At 47.1% G+C, this 18,379-nt stretch overlaps 2 protein-coding genes across 2 annotated transcripts; one reads left to right on the forward strand and one right to left on the reverse strand.

The window, feature by feature from the left end:
- Positions 1-1,500: 1,500 nt before the first annotated feature.
- Positions 1,501-3,386, reverse strand: LOC144110511 (uncharacterized). The gene is made up of 3 exons (XM_077643487.1): positions 3,250-3,386; positions 2,486-2,739; positions 1,501-1,779 (listed from the first exon to the last, which is right to left on the reverse strand). The coding sequence occupies exons 1-3, from the start codon at positions 3,260-3,262 to the stop codon at positions 1,600-1,602; spliced, it is 447 nt and encodes a 148-aa protein (XP_077499613.1). The 5' UTR covers positions 3,263-3,386; the 3' UTR covers positions 1,501-1,599.
- A 6,241-nt stretch (positions 3,387-9,627) lies between these two features.
- On the forward strand, positions 9,628-16,885 carry LOC144111377 (guanine nucleotide-binding protein subunit gamma-1-like). The gene is made up of 3 exons (XM_077644656.1): positions 9,628-9,792; positions 12,759-12,857; positions 16,642-16,885. Exons 1-3 carry the CDS (start codon positions 9,643-9,645, stop codon positions 16,741-16,743), a joined length of 351 nt encoding a protein of 116 aa, XP_077500782.1. The 5' UTR covers positions 9,628-9,642; the 3' UTR covers positions 16,744-16,885.
- Positions 16,886-18,379: the final 1,494 nt, after the last annotated feature.

The raw sequence follows: 18,379 nt of genomic DNA on the forward strand, positions 1-18,379 counted from the left end.
GGTTGTAAACTAAAGCAAGAAGCTACGGTGATGCTTCACCCGCCTAAAGAGCGGTATGTTACAACATTACATTTCACAATTATCGCTTCTTTTGCAACTTTTGTGCGTGATTGCGTCAGTTTCTTGGATATTGTCGGCCCATCATCCGCAATATTCGCGCTGCTAGCTGCAGTAGCAGGTATCCGCTATGCTGTGACGGTGCTGACATTCCCATATATCACTTTTTTTTCAATTTTGATATCGATTCCCTTCCTAGGTTGCTCACAACCTGGTGGTCTGTTTTGATGACATCACAAAGTCACATGAGCTCTCTCAACCAATCAGTGACTTTTCTGACACCAGACATCCCGGGATTTTGGTGTGCTTGCAGCTGATGCTGTCGCATTAATAGAGGTCGCTATAGATGCACACGCGCAGTACACGCAGTCACAGCGGTGCGGTTAGGCGGGGGCACTGCGCGTGCACAACCGGCGTCCGGTAAACCGGTATCCGTCTACGCTGGTACATCTCTGCGAAGCTAAAATTTCCTATTAGCTCTCATCTGTGGCCGTATGGCTGCACTCAAGTGGACGAAACGGAGTAATAATTCCCGTACTCGCCATATTAACACGTGTAACACTTGTTTTTTGAGGCCCTGAGTCTACCTTTAGTCAATCACCCCATTATGGTGGAATGGTACAGGAAACTTCAACAGCTGCCAAAACATAGGCGTGGTCCTCAAAATACAGAACCCGAGTGCGGAGCAATGGGAGAGACTGCTATCCAGCGACCGCTTTGAAAACCAATAAGGTCTGGTACAGCGAGCTCAACAGGCGGCAGTGGCTAGCGAAGCCCTGGACTGAAGGCCACCGACCATTGATTAAAACTGGACGAGCTCGACAGAGAAGACTCCTCGGAATACAACCAAGGATAGAACATGTCTGAGGATGCCCCAAAACCGCAGAGTAGTTTTCTCCTCCTCCTCGACAGAACGAAATGAATTCACTATTTTCCGCCTCCTTTCTTTTCCCTGAGTGCGTTTCGTCGCGCTGAGCCTTCGGCACCCACGGAGGCGAGCTACTCATGGCCGGCTTTTGTTTTTATTGTGACAGCGTGCCTGCTGGCATCAAGTATTGTTTACAATTAGAGATGGATACACACGCGGGCTGTTCCCCCACTCTCCGCGACTGCGCTGGGGGGCCGCGAGGAACCCTCGCCCAACTTGTCGTACTGGCCGTCGGTCGACGAAGGGGTGGTGCAGTTGTTGTATAAACAAACTGCTTTAGTTCGTTTCTGATGACAGTGGACTGTTATCGTTTACGTAACTTCGTTTATTGCAAGAAACAATAAAAAATCAAACTGTTTATTAGGAGGGGAGCAAGAGCTCGAAAAACTACATCATCGTTGGGGCTCCCCTTTTCCCTTGCCCCTCCAGACGGAGGAGCTCTCCACATATCACAACCTTTGGCCCTCTCCCTCGCGTTCTTAGAATCCCGTCACCCGAGGGGAGCCGCCGCCGGCCATAAACAAGCGGGAGGTGTCTGGGTTTTGTCTCGCGAAGCGTATTTAAGAAAATGACATACAAAGGACACTCAGCATAAACATGAAAACAGAACAGTTTCAACAGCAGTCGGTTCGCGACGGCCGGGGAGTCGGGGGCCTGCCCACGATGGGCTTCAGCTTGGCAGGGTCCACGTCGGGGTCCATGTCGGTGGCGATGACACGCCGCTTGGCATCGTCGAAGGTTACCGACCGCCAATTACGTCCCGGGTATGGCTCGTGCATGTCCATCGGTAATACCTGCGCAGAGGAGCCGCCAGCGTGTGAGATCTAAAGGCGCTTATTCTTGTCACGGTGGGGCGCGCTAGCTCATTGAACGAAGACAAATGGGAACGCTTGTCATACGCAAGAAGAGGATTCGTGCCAGCATATATATGCAATGAAAACAGATGGAAGACCCCATTCCTCCCATAGATCTTCCGGGGGACAAGGTTTCGCACTGAACCCCGCACCACCAGCAAGTGGGGCAGGAATATAGATCTTCGGAAGTCATCACACCACTACTGGCGCAACGGTGCTGCCACCGCTGCGAATTGTGCGATCAAGGTTGCCCTTCCCAGCAACCTCACGGAACAAATCTTTTTTTTTAACTGCCACCTGCCAACGGTGCGCCTTTTCTCACAATCCGGTGGGCCGGTTATGATGAAGCCACAGGGTCACGTGACCCACGTGGCCCACCTACCTCCTAGGCTGTTTCTCAGAGGAACTTTTCGTGGATTTTTCACTCATGGTCAACGACGCCGTCCACGCCGCGGCGACAGCTACGCCTGATTTTCTGCGCCAATAGCTCTTTTTGTCGCGACCACGTTAAAATCGACAGCAGAGCCGAACTATGGCCCTGTTACAGTGCGCATATAATTAGAGACATCCTCGAATTTATATAAAAGTCTCCCGTGCACACCTCCATTTCCATCAGCAGGGAAGCGGCGGCGGCCGAGACACCCACCTCCGAGGTCGCGCTGAGGGGCCGCGAGCAGCCATCGCCGAGCTCGTCCCACTGGCCGTTAGGCGACGAAGAGGTGCTGCTGTCGGTTAGCCAAGGCTGGGGTGTCGGGGGCCGGCCCACGATGGACTTCAGCTTCAGCGGGTCTACCTCAGGGTCCAGGTCCGTGGCGATGACACACCGCTTACCATCGTCGAACGATACCGATCGGCACTTGCGGCCCGGTTGGGGCTCGTGCACGGGCATTGCGGAAGTACCTGCATGTACACCGAGGGACAGCAGATGCACTCGAAAGGCACACAGACCCCCCCCCCCCCCCCCCGTATTCTTTACCGTCTCACAAGGCAACGCAGACGAGGCTGTTCGCGCCACGGGGCACACATCACCCTAACTGCCTTCGCCGCACTACCCGCTAGAAACTTCCAGGAATGTCGCCTGCTCAGTCTCAGGAACTCACTGTTGGCATTCAGAACACATCCACAGGCTTAAGCGAAGATCTTAACACTCAGCTTGAGCGCACCGTGCAGCAACTGCGGGCAGCTGTGTGCCGACGTGAGTCTTGCTTTCTAACCCCAGTCGACGCTCACACTAAACAAGCTGGCAGCGCAAAGCGTGAATCGGCTGGTTTCAGATGCCATCCCGGGAAGAACCACTGTCGACGTCTAGCTCGAGTCCCTCCCAGCGATCGTAACGCCTCTGTCCTTCGGCGGCCATCTACAGGAGTACGGCTCAAATGCTGGTCCACCTAGCGGTGCATCGCCACTTACGTTCTCCAGCCATGTGTACGCCAAGTGAGCCGTGTAGACGAGTAGCGAGTGTCTGCCTTTGGCCCTGGAATGCCCGGGCTGCTGCCGATGACCATCGGCCTCCTCGTGACCGGACCGCCGCTGCTCCACGCGCTGATGTTCGCTACGGCGCGCCTCGAGCAGCCCACCACAGCCGAGCTCGCGCCCACTCGAGTAATGGTGGTCGCTTCAGCATGTCGCCGATAGCCACACGACATGAGACCAGGCTAGAATAGGCAGCGGACCCTTAATTAGCCCCTTTAAGCTCTGGGGCCTTCAGTTGACACCAGAACACAAAATTTTTTTCTGGAGCCTCAGTAACGATGGAAAAATCTATTGATATTTATTGGAATGATTCCTTCGCTGTCCCTGTTGCTATCAGCATCACTGTTCTCACATTTTTCCCGAGCTGTGCGGCATAAAGAAGAAGAAAATGCAGCAGGGAAGGAATGGATGAAGAAGTCGAAGTATCGAAAATATTGAAAATCATTTTTCCCTTGTCTTTACTTCTGTTCTGCTGAGACTTCCATCACCACCATCACCCACCATCAGCGCAATAGTGAAATAACTATAAAAATAAGAATGGAATTTGGCGCATCTGGCAGGAACTATCAAATCATGAATGGCAGTTTACTAATATGTCTGTATTGTATCTGTAATATATTATATCTGTATTATATCTGTAATTACATCAGTAATATATATGTTTTATATCTGTACATATACCTGTAATATATCTGTTACTGATATAGCTGCATCTTACCTGTACCCGCTTATGAAGCAGGAACGTCAAGGCTAGCGAAAAGGGTTCAACTTAAACTGAGGACAACGCAGCCAGCTATTAAAAGAAAAGGGAAGGGTGTAATGATAGGTGTAGTTAAGAGGCAGGAAGAGAGCAGAATGGGCGAGGGAACAAACGCAGGCTAATGATTACCTAGCCGAAATTAAAAGAAGAAATGGGCCTGGCCAGGGTAAGGCGAAGGCAAGATAACCGATGGTCCTTGGGGGTGACGTACAAGATTCCAAGAGAAGTCAGGTGTAGCAGGAGCCGACGGAAAGTTGGGTGGGCGGATGAGATTAAGAAGTTTGCGGGAATAAGGGGACAGTGGCTGACACAGGCCCTTTGTCCTGCAGTGAGCCTAGTCGGACTGGTCAACATGATGATGGGATTAAATGCGTAGAGGCTGCTCTCTGCCACGTTATCGACATGTGCAATTTTGACACCACCAGATCATGTAAGAGAAATAGGAAGAGACTGTGTTAGTGATACCTTTGTAACCCTTTTTAGGGCCGAGATTTCGTATCTTGAACGGTTGTGTTGATTGTGTGTGGTCTTGCTTCTGCGCGTGCCTTGATTTTCTGTGTATTATCTGGTTTCTCAGTGATTAAAGTTAGATGAAGTTGGCCTTTGTCCTGCGTCGTTATTCTGTTGTGTTTGTCTTGGTAGGCGCTATTGTCTCCTGTCTCAAGGAATAGGTTATAGTCACATGATAACAAATACGTCTGTTCTACCGAAACCAAAGCTTTTATAAGCCAGAAAATCGCGTAAAAGCGAAGTACACGAGGCGCCCCCACTCACTGATTCGTACAACTGCGGCTGTGACGTGTCTATTGCGCTGTCTCGTGGAACGCTATTTCGCCGTCAATGGACAGTTACCGTCGAAATAGGAAAAAAGCCTATTCAAGAATGCGAAGAGTGTCGTATGAAAACAGTGCAAAACAGGCTATGGAGAAAAGGGCTAGAAGCAAAAAGAAGGGCTGAATCTGCCGGCGCATTCTGCCGGCCACCTAGAGCGGCTGAAGTAACATAAGATCACCATCTTCGTGACAATAAAGTTATCCTTCTCTCTCTCTCTCTCCATGTCTACTTGACTCGCGGCATGCGCCGATGGTGAGTTTAAAGTATTCGGAAGACGTTGGGAAGGTATGTCAGGAGTATGAAGGGTGCCTACGCCCATCGTAGCGGTGCAATCTCTGATGAAGGCCTGAACCTATAAGCGTACACGCGTTCATCGCAACCCGTGGTGAAGCGGCGTTCGAAAATGAGCTCGTGGCCGATATTGTCGAACGCTCTCTCGAGATGGAGAGCTAGGATAGCTTGCGAGGTTTGAGCGGGGAGGTATGTTCTAAGAGATATCCTTCAGCTGCAAAAGGATGCCTTTGGTAGAAAGCTGTGCTGGAAACCAGAACAAGGAGCGGGGGAAGGCTCCCGTTCTCTTCATGAACTGTTGAAGGCGATTTAGAATGACATGATCGCAAAAATCTGCCAGAGACACTTAGGACTGCGTGATTACGTGTGATAATGCAAAAGCATTAAAGTGCTGAGTCACGCTGCATTGCAGAATGACGAGCCATGACTATGACTATGAGGCATGACTGCGCATACTTTCCACAAACTCTATGCACTTTACATGGAGTTTGTCAGCTCCCTGTTGGCTTCCCTGGTGTGTTTCCACTCTCGTGCAAAAGTAGCGACTTTGGTGACCGTGATGGGTCGATCAAGAGCAGGCTTATGTAGAGTAGCAGAAGAATACCACAGGCTGCATGTGGCTGCTTTTTCTTCTGCTTTAATTAATCTCCCACTGACGAAAACCACAAATTAAAAAAAGACATCCCCTATGCTCCTTGGTTTCGTTGACTGCTGGTTTCTGTCATGTATATCATAACGAACATCCATTACCTTTTCTCCTGAATAGTTCGACAGTCTCGAATCTGGCAGTCTTGGTGCCATAGGTAGCATCAGAGGGCTCTCGCATATTTTCCGCCCTATCCGTTCGACCACGTTACTACATGGAACTCGTGGTTATACAGGACGTACTACGTCTGCCACTATATGGACGCTGGTGGCGCTGGTGAACACTCTCAAGGTTCGCTTACACTACCCACGAATACCCACGAAAGCGGAATATTGGACAGCCACGGGTTCGAACTCGACCGCGGCGGCTGCGCTTTTATGGAGGCGAAACGCTAAGGCGCCCGTGTGCTGTGCGATGTCAGTGCACGTTAAAGATCCCCAGTTGGTCGAAATTATTCCGGAGCCCTCCACTACGGCACCTCTTTTTTCCTGTCTTCTTTCACTCCCTCCTTTAACCTTTCTCTTAGGGTGCGGTTCAGGTGTCCGTCGATATGTGAGACAGATACTGCGCCATTTCCTTTCCCCAAAAACCAATTATTATTATTATTATTATTATTATTATTATTATTATTATTATTATTATTATTATTATTATTATTATTATTATTATTATTATTATTATTATTATCCGTCGCCGTAGCTCAGTTGGTAAAGGACCGGACGCGAAATTCGGAGGTCGTGGGTTCCGATCTTACCGGCGGCATGTGGTTGTTTTTTCAGCTTTTTTTAATGTCCCATTGATGAAAAACATATATTAAAAATTGATGATGGCTCAGCTTTGTTAGGCCAGGATATACGTAGCGAAAGCGCGGAGACTTCTGCAGCGGAAGAGTGGATCCACTAGATGCGCCTTTATTCATGGTTAAATCTTGAGACGTCGTGGCGGACCATCTTCAAGGGCGGACCATCTTCACGAGTGTTCATGTCACTCGAAGTATAGTGGAATGCTGTGACGCTCACTTTAGGCGAGTCGCAATGTTGCAGATTGATTTAGAGAAGGCCTTTGACCGTGTATGTCATGACATTCTTTTTAAAATACTCGAACATGTCTGTGTCGGGGAAGTTATATTAAAAGGGATTAAAATGGCTTATAGTAACTGTCTGGTTCTTAACCACGAATCTGGTTGTTAACCGAGAGGTCACAGACAGAATTGCCGTGGGAGCATCCGGGCGTCAAGGCTGCCCATTGTCACCGCGACTTTTCGCTCTGTACCTTTAGCCACTTTGCCGGAATGTAATAAATAACAGCTCTATTCGGGGTTTTGAACTAGAAGCACGTGAAATTAAAGTCTTGGCTTATGCCGATGATGTGGCAATTTTTTGTAGCGACCACAGCAGCATAGAACATGCGATGTTGGTTGTTCGCAGGTTTTGTGATGTAACCTGGCTCTAAAAGACAATTATTATTATGGGGAAAGGAAATGGTGCGGTATCTGTCTCACATATCGGCGAACACCTGAACCGTGCCGTGAGGGAAGGGATAAAGGAGGGAGTGAAAGAAGAAAGGAAGAAAGAAGTGCCATAGTGGAGGTCTCCTGAATAATTTCGACCACCTGGGGATCTTTGACGTGCACTGACATCGCACAGCGCACGGGCGCCTTCGCGTGTCGCCTCCATCGAAACGCGGCCGCCGCGGTAGGGTTCGAACCCGGGTACTCCGGATCAGTAGCCGAGCCCTAACCACTCAGCCGCCACGGCGGGTATGTAAGCATGAAAAAGTGGCCGGAAAGGGTTCGCCAACTTTCGCGCGTGATTGCGGGCTGTCTGCTGCGTGTAGAAGTGTATTATTTGGCTCAGGTGTTCATGACAGCACAATGCAGTGATTGAGCGAATCGATGCGTTCTCCTAGAAAGGTGTTCCAGAGCCCCATTAAGGCGGAACGCGTGTCTCCTCTTGTGTTTTGATGTTTGTTTCTTTTTCTGTTCTCCTGTTCGCACCCTCTCCACTCCTCCGCCCCTACTCTCATTTGAGGGCGGTGGGAATTTCCAACTCCCTGAATGAATCGGTGTTAACTTACGGTGCTTCGTGTCTTTAAAAAAATCTTGCGTATACGCTAGGTTTTTTTAAAGACACGGAGCACCGTAAGTTAAAAGAACAGCGCAAACCGATTCATTCAGGGAGTTGGAAATTCCCACCGCCCTCAAATGAGAGTAGGGGTGGAGAAGTGGAGGGGGTGCGAACAGGAGAACAGAAAAAGAAACAAACATCAAAACAACAGGAGACAAACGTTCCGCCTTAAAGGGGCTCTGGAACACATATATATTCAGAAGCATGCCCACCAACTGGCCACATTCGCTGCGTTATTATAATGAACCTGCTGCAAGACAGTAAGATCTCACATCTCCAATTTTTCCCGCACATCTCTTTCAACTCTCCTACTGTCTCCACGTGGCAGAGATTGTGGCATAGCTTGAGCCAGTGAGCCGGCCTGTGCACTTTTCTTTTCATCCTTCCTTCAGTCGCAACAACAAGATGCGCGAACGCATTAGCTGTTCGACCATCTGTCAAACAACGCGTAACGCACCGATGTAAATTTACACTTGAAATAAGTGCGCGACCTAACCTAAAAGCTGCTGCGGTGGCTCGGCAGTCAAGGCACTCGGCTGCTGATCCGAAGGTCGCAGGATTGAATACAAGCCGCGGGAAACCGCAATTTTATGGAGGCGATATACAACAATGTCTGCGTGCTGTACGATTTTAGTGCACATTAACAGGTGGTCGAAATTATTCGGTAACCCCCCACCCCTCCCCCCAGTTCCTGAAATTATGGCGCGGTTTGGATGTCTACAGAAAGTGAAGCAGATTAACGCCTTCCTTTTCATGCGCTGTTTGTTTATTTGTGTTCAGGACGCGATAGGGCGTTCCTTGTTCGACTAGCTCTTATAACGAAAGGACCATTCCGTGCACCCATGCCTACAGTATACGTTCCGCATACCTCGTGCTTGTATGGATGCGACGTAATTCGCTATTAGGATTCACAAATGATTGATTCGAACCACTTCCGCCAGCAGTGCACTGAAGATTAGCTGCAAACTGAGCGCTCCCATCGAAGTCAAACAGAATTCGCACATTATTAAATTCAAACACAGCTGGAAAGAAAACCCAAGGAAGAGGAGGTAAACTTTATTAAAGAAGAGGTCTTAGAAGCGGGTTGGGGTGACGTTCCCCTCCCCGCGGTGGGCTCCTCTTCTGGGCCGGACGCCAGGTGGCCGACCGACGATGTCGTTCGGCGACCTCTTCGGCCCGCTCCGTGGCTTGGAGTTGAACCTTCGGGTCCGAGCTGAGCAGCGCGGCCCCCCACTGCGATTGGGTAGAGAGCTGCAGACAGTTCGACGGCTTGTCTTCATTACATGAGTATAGGATGTGTGGTGCGTCTGCCTTATGGTGCCCACAGAGAGAACAGACGGGGTTGAAATGCTCTGGGAACCATATGGAATACATGTACGGATTAAAAAAAGTGTTTGGAGTTGCCGCCAACTGACTTGTTTCTTTCGCAGTTAACCGGGAGGTGCGCTACCCCGAGCTCAGGTCGGCCAAGGAGCGAGTGACGACGTACGAAGAAATTACTACCCACTTCAAGAAAACGAAGGAAAAAACAGCAGCAAGTGTTTTAACTCTCGCGGTTTAGTTGTACGTTGCCACGATTGGACACAACATGTGACGTCATAATGACGTCATATAAGATAGTTGAAATTGATTCTTTCTGTTGAAAAATAACAATAGTTGAAGTAGTTATAAAGATGCTGGTGATTTTAAAGATTATCAAACTGAACGCTTTTCTTTCGGCCCTATGGAACGCTTTGTGCATCCTGTTTCCGGTGCGCCATCTTTACAGAAGAGGAAGTGCAACAAGTCCAAGGCAGTGCCTCGGAATATTCCGATATTTTGAGGTAGGTTTCTTCGCCGCTTCTCTCCGCCTTGCCGGTGTTGTTAGGCTGAATACGTTCGCGTACGCAGCGTCGCAAGTTTCATTAGAATCTCCAGTGTGCAGGGAGAGAGAGACGCCTTCGAATCCGCGCGGGTAAGGCGCGCCCAGCCCGTCCGCTACTGGCCGCCCAAGTGCCTTCACGTTCGCGGACCGCGTTGCGCGATCGCATGTGCCCAGCTGTCGGGCCGGCTTTAATGCGCGCGATTGCCCGTCGGTCCACCTGCAGTGATCAGTGCCTGCAGAAACGCGATCGCAGGCGCGCCGCCTGACACACGCCCAGACGTCATCGACGTCCATCAACGCTTCCACGGATGACAGTGATGAAAGCAGCGCTTCCGTCTAAACATTGCCCGCGAGAAGGCTGCTGCGTGCCAAGTCGTGGCTCGCGTGGTTGGCCGTGCTTTCCGTCCGGCGTATCAGCGTCTTTCTTTAGTGCGCGTGGAGTGCGGTTACGTTTTTTTTTTTTCTTCGCTGCTTGCAAAAGCTGCTTCCGAGTACACACGAACGTGGCGACGGATTTCCGTCCTGAAAGCAGTGTTTTGCAGTGCATAGTTTTGTGCGAATTGTCGTCCAGTCGTACTACATTTGCGGCGAGTACGGCCTGAACGTGCTGGCTCCCAGGCTCTTGGAGCGAGTTGAGGACGGCGTTTTGTTTCTTGTTCGTTATACGTCGAGGCGTCCCTCGCTTGCAGCTGTTACTGAAATCGCTGCTGAGCTGAATGTTAGCTTCGCCTTTCTATCGAGGCAGTGACAACTGTCACTTGTAACTAAGTGTGGGTCCTGCCATTTCCTCTTCCGTTATGTCAGATCTTCTCTTGCCGGCTGGTCTACACCCTTCAACACCAGTCCTGTAACTTCATCGTGCATATTTTCCGCTTTCTGTTCATTACCTGCACTGTTGTTTTCAAACCCCTGTCGTGCCTTCATCATCTGTCTGGAGCTAGATGGCCTGCACAATACTGGAGTTTGCTTAAACGTTTCTCTGTCATGCATGTTACAACAGCAGACATCATACACGTCTTCAGAAGAAACTTTTGCCCATGTCATTTCATGGATTGGCGATCAGTGCTAGCCTTGAAAACCAGTGCATTGTAAAAATAATATTTTTCATTTGCGTTTCCTTTTTTATCTCCTATTGCAGTTTGATGTCAAGCATTCCGATTCTCCAATATGTCTTTCAACATAATACTTTCATCATAAAATTTGCACCAATTCTTTTCTTTGCCTAGGCCCTTGTAACCACTTGTAAGCCATCACTTTCACATCCTCCACCCCGTTAGTCACGTTGCCAATATGTCGACCTGGAAACTCAAGTTGCCCATCACTTCCAAGTTCCCATCACTAAAAACACTTTTGAGAAAACTGGCATCTTCACGCAGTTTTCAGCAAGGTTTTTGCTACTTACCGTCACAAAAAAAAAACAATTAAAGTTGCCTAACGAATTTTCATCAGACTTCTCCTGTAGTCCTTGGCTGCTTGAGTAGTTTTTCCCTGCCGCAAGTCATTATTGTTAAAGGTAATTGGGGCGTGTAACCTCTGTCTCTGCTTTCCTTTTAAGCGTCAAGCTCATTCTACTCTCCTTGCAGTCCATTGCGATTTTCCTGGTCTTCATTCAATGTTGTGTGCAGTGTGACAGAGGCTGTGTAGATGCACATGTGGAGTTAGCAATTACTTTCGTTGGTATTGCACATAAAATCATTGCTGTATGCATAGAGATCCTGCTTTCTAATTTTCTTCAATAGAGTTGCTGTCCTGTGTCAGAATTCTTTTGATCATTTGCCCCCTCTTGACATACATCACTTGTGCATTCACTCTCTTTGGAAAATTCTGATTGCAAATGAACTGCATCTTTACTAAATTTATAGCGTGTTACTGTTGCTATCCTGTATGCAGCTGTGTGTCATATCTGACTCTATATCTGCTCCATACTTGGTGCTTTCAGATGACATCATAATGTCTTACGTGCCTTCTGATCCTTTTCGTGAATAATATAAATGTCAGAATTTTCAAGCAGAGCTAATTTTCTTGAGTGGCACGCAGTTAGTGGAAAATGGCTCCCAAAAAGAGTGCTCGCTTTCACAGATATGAAATTAAGTGAACAGCATACATTCATCAAAAAGCGCCACAATGAGATCCTGTCATTATAGCAGTATAATTTCTCTCAGTAACTTGTTTAAAGCAATGTAAAATCCAGATTTGTTGGTTACCAGAAGTCTTATGACACTTTCTTATAATGCACACCATGACTTTCAGCCATCCTTATTTCTCAGCATGCATGCGCAGTTTATTGCTTCTAAGTTATTCCAAAATTTTGACTCTGTAAAAGGTTGCCAAGAAATTTAGTTTGCAGATGATAACATTTGTAGTATCTGACAACCACTGAACTTCTGCTGTCTTAGTTCATTCTTGAAAAATTTTGGGAGCATCAGTGTCCTGTAATCATCGCGTTTCTCTTTAAATTTTCAATATGCCTTGTGCCTCCTACTGACTGCATCCTGGAGTAGTTACAAATATGAGAGCTTTGGTCGCAGAATTTTCCACCTGTAACTTTTTCTCATTTTTTTTATCTGTCCAACTACCTTCTATGTCCGCTCTTAATTTAAGTGGAATAAATAAAGCCCTGTGCCATGCAGCCTGCGAATGTTAGGGGCAGCTTTCTTTCTAACCCAGCAGGGTGACAAACTATCCAGAGGAAAGATCTAATTGATACATAAACAACATGATAGTGCAGAAGAGCGCTGGCCTGTGACAGCTGCTTTATTTTGCGGAGTAAAGCCTGGCAGCCTTGTATCTGTGAGACCAAGCTGTCTTGTAGCTTATGCTCAGGGTATGTTGCAGTCAGAACAGTGAGACGCTGGCGGATTGAGAGAGATATTATGGTGCTTGCTTGCTGCCCGACGTTGATGGAGTTTGTCTCCCTTTCCGCAGATGTCGAACCTGCAGCAGCAGCGAAAGATAGTGGAGCAGCTGCGCCGAGAGGCCGGCCTCAAACGAATGGAGGTGTCTGCTGCTGTTGAAGACCTCAAGGTGCGGTGTCAGACGTTGCGGAAATGTGTACCAGGGTATTGCAAAGTGTTGTCCGTAGGCATCACAACAGCATGATTCCATGTCGTCTCCGAGGCACAGTCCCACGGCTGCAAGCAGGAGAAACTGTTTTGCAAACGGCTGAAGACACGCTTAAAGGCATTCATTTTCATCGGTATCGTGGTACATTGGATTAGCGCTGTGTTTTCAAATACGTGGGATGGAAGTTCAAATCGTCTTGCTCAAAATTTTTTCTTTTCAACACCCAGAATTAGCAGCATGCAAACTATTCACTACCTCTCCTGGCAGTGTTGCCCTTCAGGTTAGATTTTGCAATGCTTTTGAGCCAGAATCATCATTTAAAAAGCTGTCAGATGAGCCAGGAGGAGGTACCAAAAGTTGAGGTACTGTGTTCTTGAGAGAACAGAATTGCACGTGTCACCGTGGTGGCTCAGTGGTCATGTGGTGTTTGGCTGCTTACTTGAAAGACACAGGTTCAGTCGTGGTCGAGGTGGTTGCATTTTGATGACAGCGAAATGCTTGAGGCCCATTTGCTATGCAGTGTTGGTGCACATTAAAGAACTTTCAGGTGGTCAAAATTTTCCGGAGCACTCTATAGCCTGAATAGCTTTGGGATGTTAAACCCTATAAAACTGTAAAAACAAAGAATTACACGTGACTGGACCCAATTGTTTCCGGCCTGTGTCTGTGCTGGCTAGCAGGTTTCAGAAATACATCTTCGTTGTGGGAATCTCAAGTGGTACCTTCATAGCTAGCCTGACATTACTCTGGGGCAGTTTTTTTTTTTTCTTTTTCACTTTGTATGAAAACTTGGTCTGTGGTCAGAATATTGAGGTGGCGGACTTTTTAAGCACCACAGCAAACGGCAACGTGAAGTTTTAAAGCAGATAGGAAGACTGAGCAAGAAGGGGCCAAAGTGATATTGTTGGTCTAGCGCAATATCGGGGGCACACTGCCACAAGGATTGGTGCTTGGCCCATCTCTGTCCTTAATCGTCATAAGCACTCTTCATGCCTACACCTTTTTGCAGATGTATGAGACTTGCACAGTCACCATTGCATCTATCAATGATCAGTTATTGTTTGAGAATGATTTGAGTGCAATTGAAAACTGGTGCTGTACATGGCTTATGGAGCTGATCATATCAGAATGCAGATTCATGCACATCGCTCACCAACATCAGCTGCTCATATTTTAATTCAACCCCTCTCCTTCGAGTTGAGTCATACTGGTATCTAGGAATCATAATCACATCCTCCCTCACACGGTGTAAGCACGTCATGAAATTTCCTGCAGACGCTGCAGAATTACTCGGGTTCATCAGGCAATATCTTGTTCTGTCCCCCACTTTCCACGTGCATTATAGCCTACGAAAGTTTCGTCCTTTACAAACTTGAGTATGCTTCAGCAATTTGGCATCCGCACCAAGCCTATTTTATGAACAGTCTATGTTCAATACCGTGCTTCCTGCTTCACCTCATCCAACCATGACTAGAGCTCCAGCAATACTAATATTAAATCATCTCTTGACAGCCAGTCACCAGTACATAGACGGAAAACCGCTCGTTTTTATGTCTATTCCGCAATCTGTACTAGCGTACTTTTCCTGCCCTTCACAGCACCATTCTTCTCCTTCCCCTAAGAACATCACACTCACTGTCTTTTCAATTCCTTGGGCATTCAGCAACTGCATGGCTGCACTAGTTCATTTAAGAAACAATTTTTTCTGTTGCCATTGAAAAATGGAATTCGCTACCTGACCACATTGCTATTGAACGCACTCCTCCCTAAATTCCGGCATTCACTAATATCTCGCTTGGAAAATTAACACGGGTTACTTCCGGCTTTTCTTTCAATTGCTGTTATTTTTTGCCATGGATGTATCAAGGCTGTATCTGTTCTTTTCTCGCTGAAGTTTTTTAAGTCACAACTGAACCATTGCTGTACCGGATGTCTTTATATTCTCCGACTCCCCCCCTTTATGTAGTACCCCTGTAGGGGTCGTTAAGGGCTAATAAGTGAAGATGGTCAGTCTTCCGCGTTAAAGAAGGTACTTGCATGGCCTTCGTTCACTATAAGGAAAAGCTTTTGCCAAAGCCTGAGGCCAACTGTAGTTATGCCGAAAGCAAGGCACCACCAGTCCGTCAAAACCATTTGATTAGTACTCAATGTGTACATATGCCAATAACAGTGATTTTTCAGGTAGCTCATTTGCTTTTAGGTATTTCAAATTACTTTTCACTACCAATAAATGAGATTGTGATTTGGACATTATAGTCATACTACATACCATAGGTGAGGGCACTGCACTGTGCACTGTAGTTGTAGCTGTAATGTATTGACAGTAGTAGTGCACAAATTTTGTGTCAACTTAAACTGATCTGCAAGCCTTCGCAGGTGGCAGTGAACTTGGGGAATCTAACTGTTGTGCAAAGCGTTGATACCGTTCATAGTCCATTGAGACCAAGTTTTCACAGTGCTGTTTTATTGTCTTAAGAGTTTTACCATCCCAAAGCAGTGCAGGTTATAAGGGACGCTGTAGTAGAGGGCTCCAAGTAATTTCGACCACCTGGGGTTCTTTAACATGCGCTGCCATCGCACAGTACATGGGCTCCTAGCATTTCGCCTCCATCGAAATACGACCGCCACAGCAAGGATAAAAACCATGTCTTTTGGGTCAGCAGCCGAGCACCATAACCACTGAGCAACCACGGCAACAAAAAGCTTAATTGTGGTCAACCTTCTTACAAAGTACAAAGGCCACAGCTTCTCTTTGTGAACACTTCCTCGCAATGCTTCGCGGTTTCGGGATTGAAATGGTTGCTGTTTGTAAGAACTATACCTCAAATTGCGTCGTGAAGATGTGTCCCTTTGCTGCCTTGTCCTGCTTTGCTCAGTACTTTCGTGTAATGCCTTCATCGGCAGTGAAAGGATGCAAGTGTTAACCTGCAGTGAGGATACTTGCATGCTGAGTTACAGTTCTTATCTCATAACTCAGCTCCTTCCTTGGCCTGATGTGTGTGTGTGTGGGAGACAATGTTACCCTGGTTTCGTTTACTCTTATGTTCCGATGTATTGTCATTCCTAGGGCTTTTTTTGTTGCTGAATCCATAGAAGTGTACCAGTTCCTTTGAAATCACAATTTAAGAACTTTGCTGCTGAGATTCTGTATATGAAGGTTCAGATGTACTGCATACTCAGCAAGTGAATGAAGTGAGGTTGTGAGCCAGAGCATGCTCTGTGACCAGACTGTGCCTTTGATCATTGTCATCATTCAGCAACTAGAACAGGTTTTGCATTCTTGCATTAGATGGCTTCTTATTGTGTGCTTGTATTGGTGTTTGCTGTTTCTGACTGCGATTACCACAAGCTGTTTTAGTGCAGTTTATAATAACAGTAGTGAGGTCATGCATTGGCATGGTCTTTTACTCACAGAGTTTAGTCACTTTAAGGGTGAAAATGAAGGCCGTGCTCAGAAATACAGCTGCAGTGAGGTCCCATGCTGTCAATGTAAGCACAGTGCTCATCAGCACCATCATCTGAGCCATGAATGTACTTTGTCATATACTCTCATGCAATCATTCATGCTGAGCTCGGTAATACATTGCACCATGTACACCTCTCCTTTTCATTACTACTGTTTGACCGATTAGGCAGGACTTAATGGTTTATTTGGCCTGAACTGAGTATGGTTCTGCAGTGGCTTCAGCATAAAATGGATGTAGAATCTGTCATGTGCCTCCCCACTCCTTTTGACTTTGTGCAGAAGTACATCCAGGAACACGAGAGCGACGACTACCTGCTAGTGGGCTTCCACTCACAAAAGTCCAATCCTTTCCGGGAGAAGAGCTCGTGCAGCTTGCTCTAGGGTCTCTCCAGGCACACCTCCACCGCCATCCCTGCTCCGTTCACCCACTCCCTCCTTGCCACAACTTCCGTTGCCGCCACTCGTCTCCATGCCCAGCGTCCAATGCACAATACAGCCCACTTCTCACAAAAAACTTGCCTTCGTTTGTGTCACTTGTACAGCTGCCTGGCAGTAGGTACTGGTCACACAAGATTTAGCCCCAGGAGTATCTGCAGAGGTTGGAAATACTGCAGCAATAATTTAAGCCTTAGGACCAACAACTTGATGGTATTTGGAGCATAGTGTGAATATGCTGATAACAATGCCAATATCAATGTATAATGGCATTACTGTTGATGAAAATGCCTCACAAGATCTGGTAAAATTTTACTAGAATTCTATGCATACCATGTGGTATGGTTCTGTCTACGTATTGAGAAAACACTTCAGGACGCGAGATAGGGTTATGCAAGGTCTCTAAATGATATTAAAACTTTAATAATGAAATTTGAGCATGACACAAAGAAGAGCAAAGTACGACAGGAGTTTAAATCGCATTGCACGCAAAGCTGGCTAGTCACTTTTGTGTGTAGCATTGGAGACTTAAGCCTCCATGCAGAGGTGCAAAGAAATGTGAAGCTGGTTTTGCTCAGAACAGGCATGTTCTTCCTTTGTCTTTGTGGTGTAAGAAGAAGCGTACATAGCTAAAAGTGGAGAGGGAAAGCTACAGAGATGACGGCACTGACTCACAGTCTGGAAAGGCTGCTGTACTTGCAGGACGTGCATTGGCATAAGCTATGTTGGGCTGAACGAAACGTGGGTTGAATCGGACTTCTTCCAAGAGGAAATTCCTCATGCCTTTAAAGGCACCATGAAATGGTACATACTGAGGTTAGGAAAAATGCATGAGTGATAGGTATTCCGTCACTCGTCATCGCACTGCAGAAATTTTTAAGCTAGCTTCGTTAACATCGTAGATATCGGCGATTAAAAATGATGCTCCTGTTTGACCCTCTCAAATCGTACGCTGATGCGCCCCATCCCGCCCACTAGCTCAACTTCCCGGGCTCACCCAGACTGCCCACTAACGCCATCGGGGTAGGGGACGCATGGTGAGGTGTCACCCTAATTGGTTGTGAGCTACTGCGAGCAGCGATTTTTAAAAATTTGTAAATTACAGGGTCAACGCAGAGCTTTTAAATTTTACTCGAATACCCACAAAGACCACCTCTACAGATCTGTTGCACTAGATTATGACCATCTAAATCATTTCAGGACCCCTTTAATGCACTATTCTGATTGTCAGGCGAGCAAAATATTCTTTTTAGTTTACTCTCTACCAGATTGCTAAGCCTGATAGGGAGTAAACTAAAAAGAACCTGCAAATTTACGGTAAAGCCAATCCTCGACAAATGGAAGTTGTGCGCCAATACCAAGTATGATTTGTTGAAGTTATGCCATCTTGCACATAACTTCACACTCGTGAAACAAGGATAACTCTTGGTGAACTATGAGGCGCCAGGTCACAGTAACCTCATTTTGATTTTTGCGCACAAAACTTGACAAGCCAATAGAAAAGCATTTCACAGTATTTTACAACCCGAGAAAATGTAATAGCAGACCTATCATGAGTTGTTAGAATGCTAAAAGAAGTAAA

Source organism: Amblyomma americanum, chromosome 11 (genome assembly GCF_052857255.1).
Source record: "Amblyomma americanum isolate KBUSLIRL-KWMA chromosome 11, ASM5285725v1, whole genome shotgun sequence".
Lineage (NCBI taxonomy): Eukaryota > Metazoa > Arthropoda > Arachnida > Ixodida > Ixodidae > Amblyomma > Amblyomma americanum.

Coding starts and splice junctions, on each gene's coding strand:
- LOC144111377 (XM_077644656.1), top strand. CDS start 9,643: ATGCTGGTGATTTTAAAGATTATCAAACTGAACGCTTTTCTTTCGGCC. Junction 9,793..12,758: donor GAATATTCCGATATTTTGAG/GTAGGTTTCTTC, acceptor CCCTTTCCGCAG/ATGTCGAACCTGCAGCAGCA. Junction 12,858..16,641: donor CTGCTGTTGAAGACCTCAAG/GTGCGGTGTCAG, acceptor GACTTTGTGCAG/AAGTACATCCAGGAACACGA.
- LOC144110511 (XM_077643487.1), bottom strand. Junction 1,780..2,485: donor CCCTCAGCGCGACCTCGGAG/GTGGGTGTCTCG, acceptor TCCTCTGCGCAG/GTATTACCGATGGACATGCA.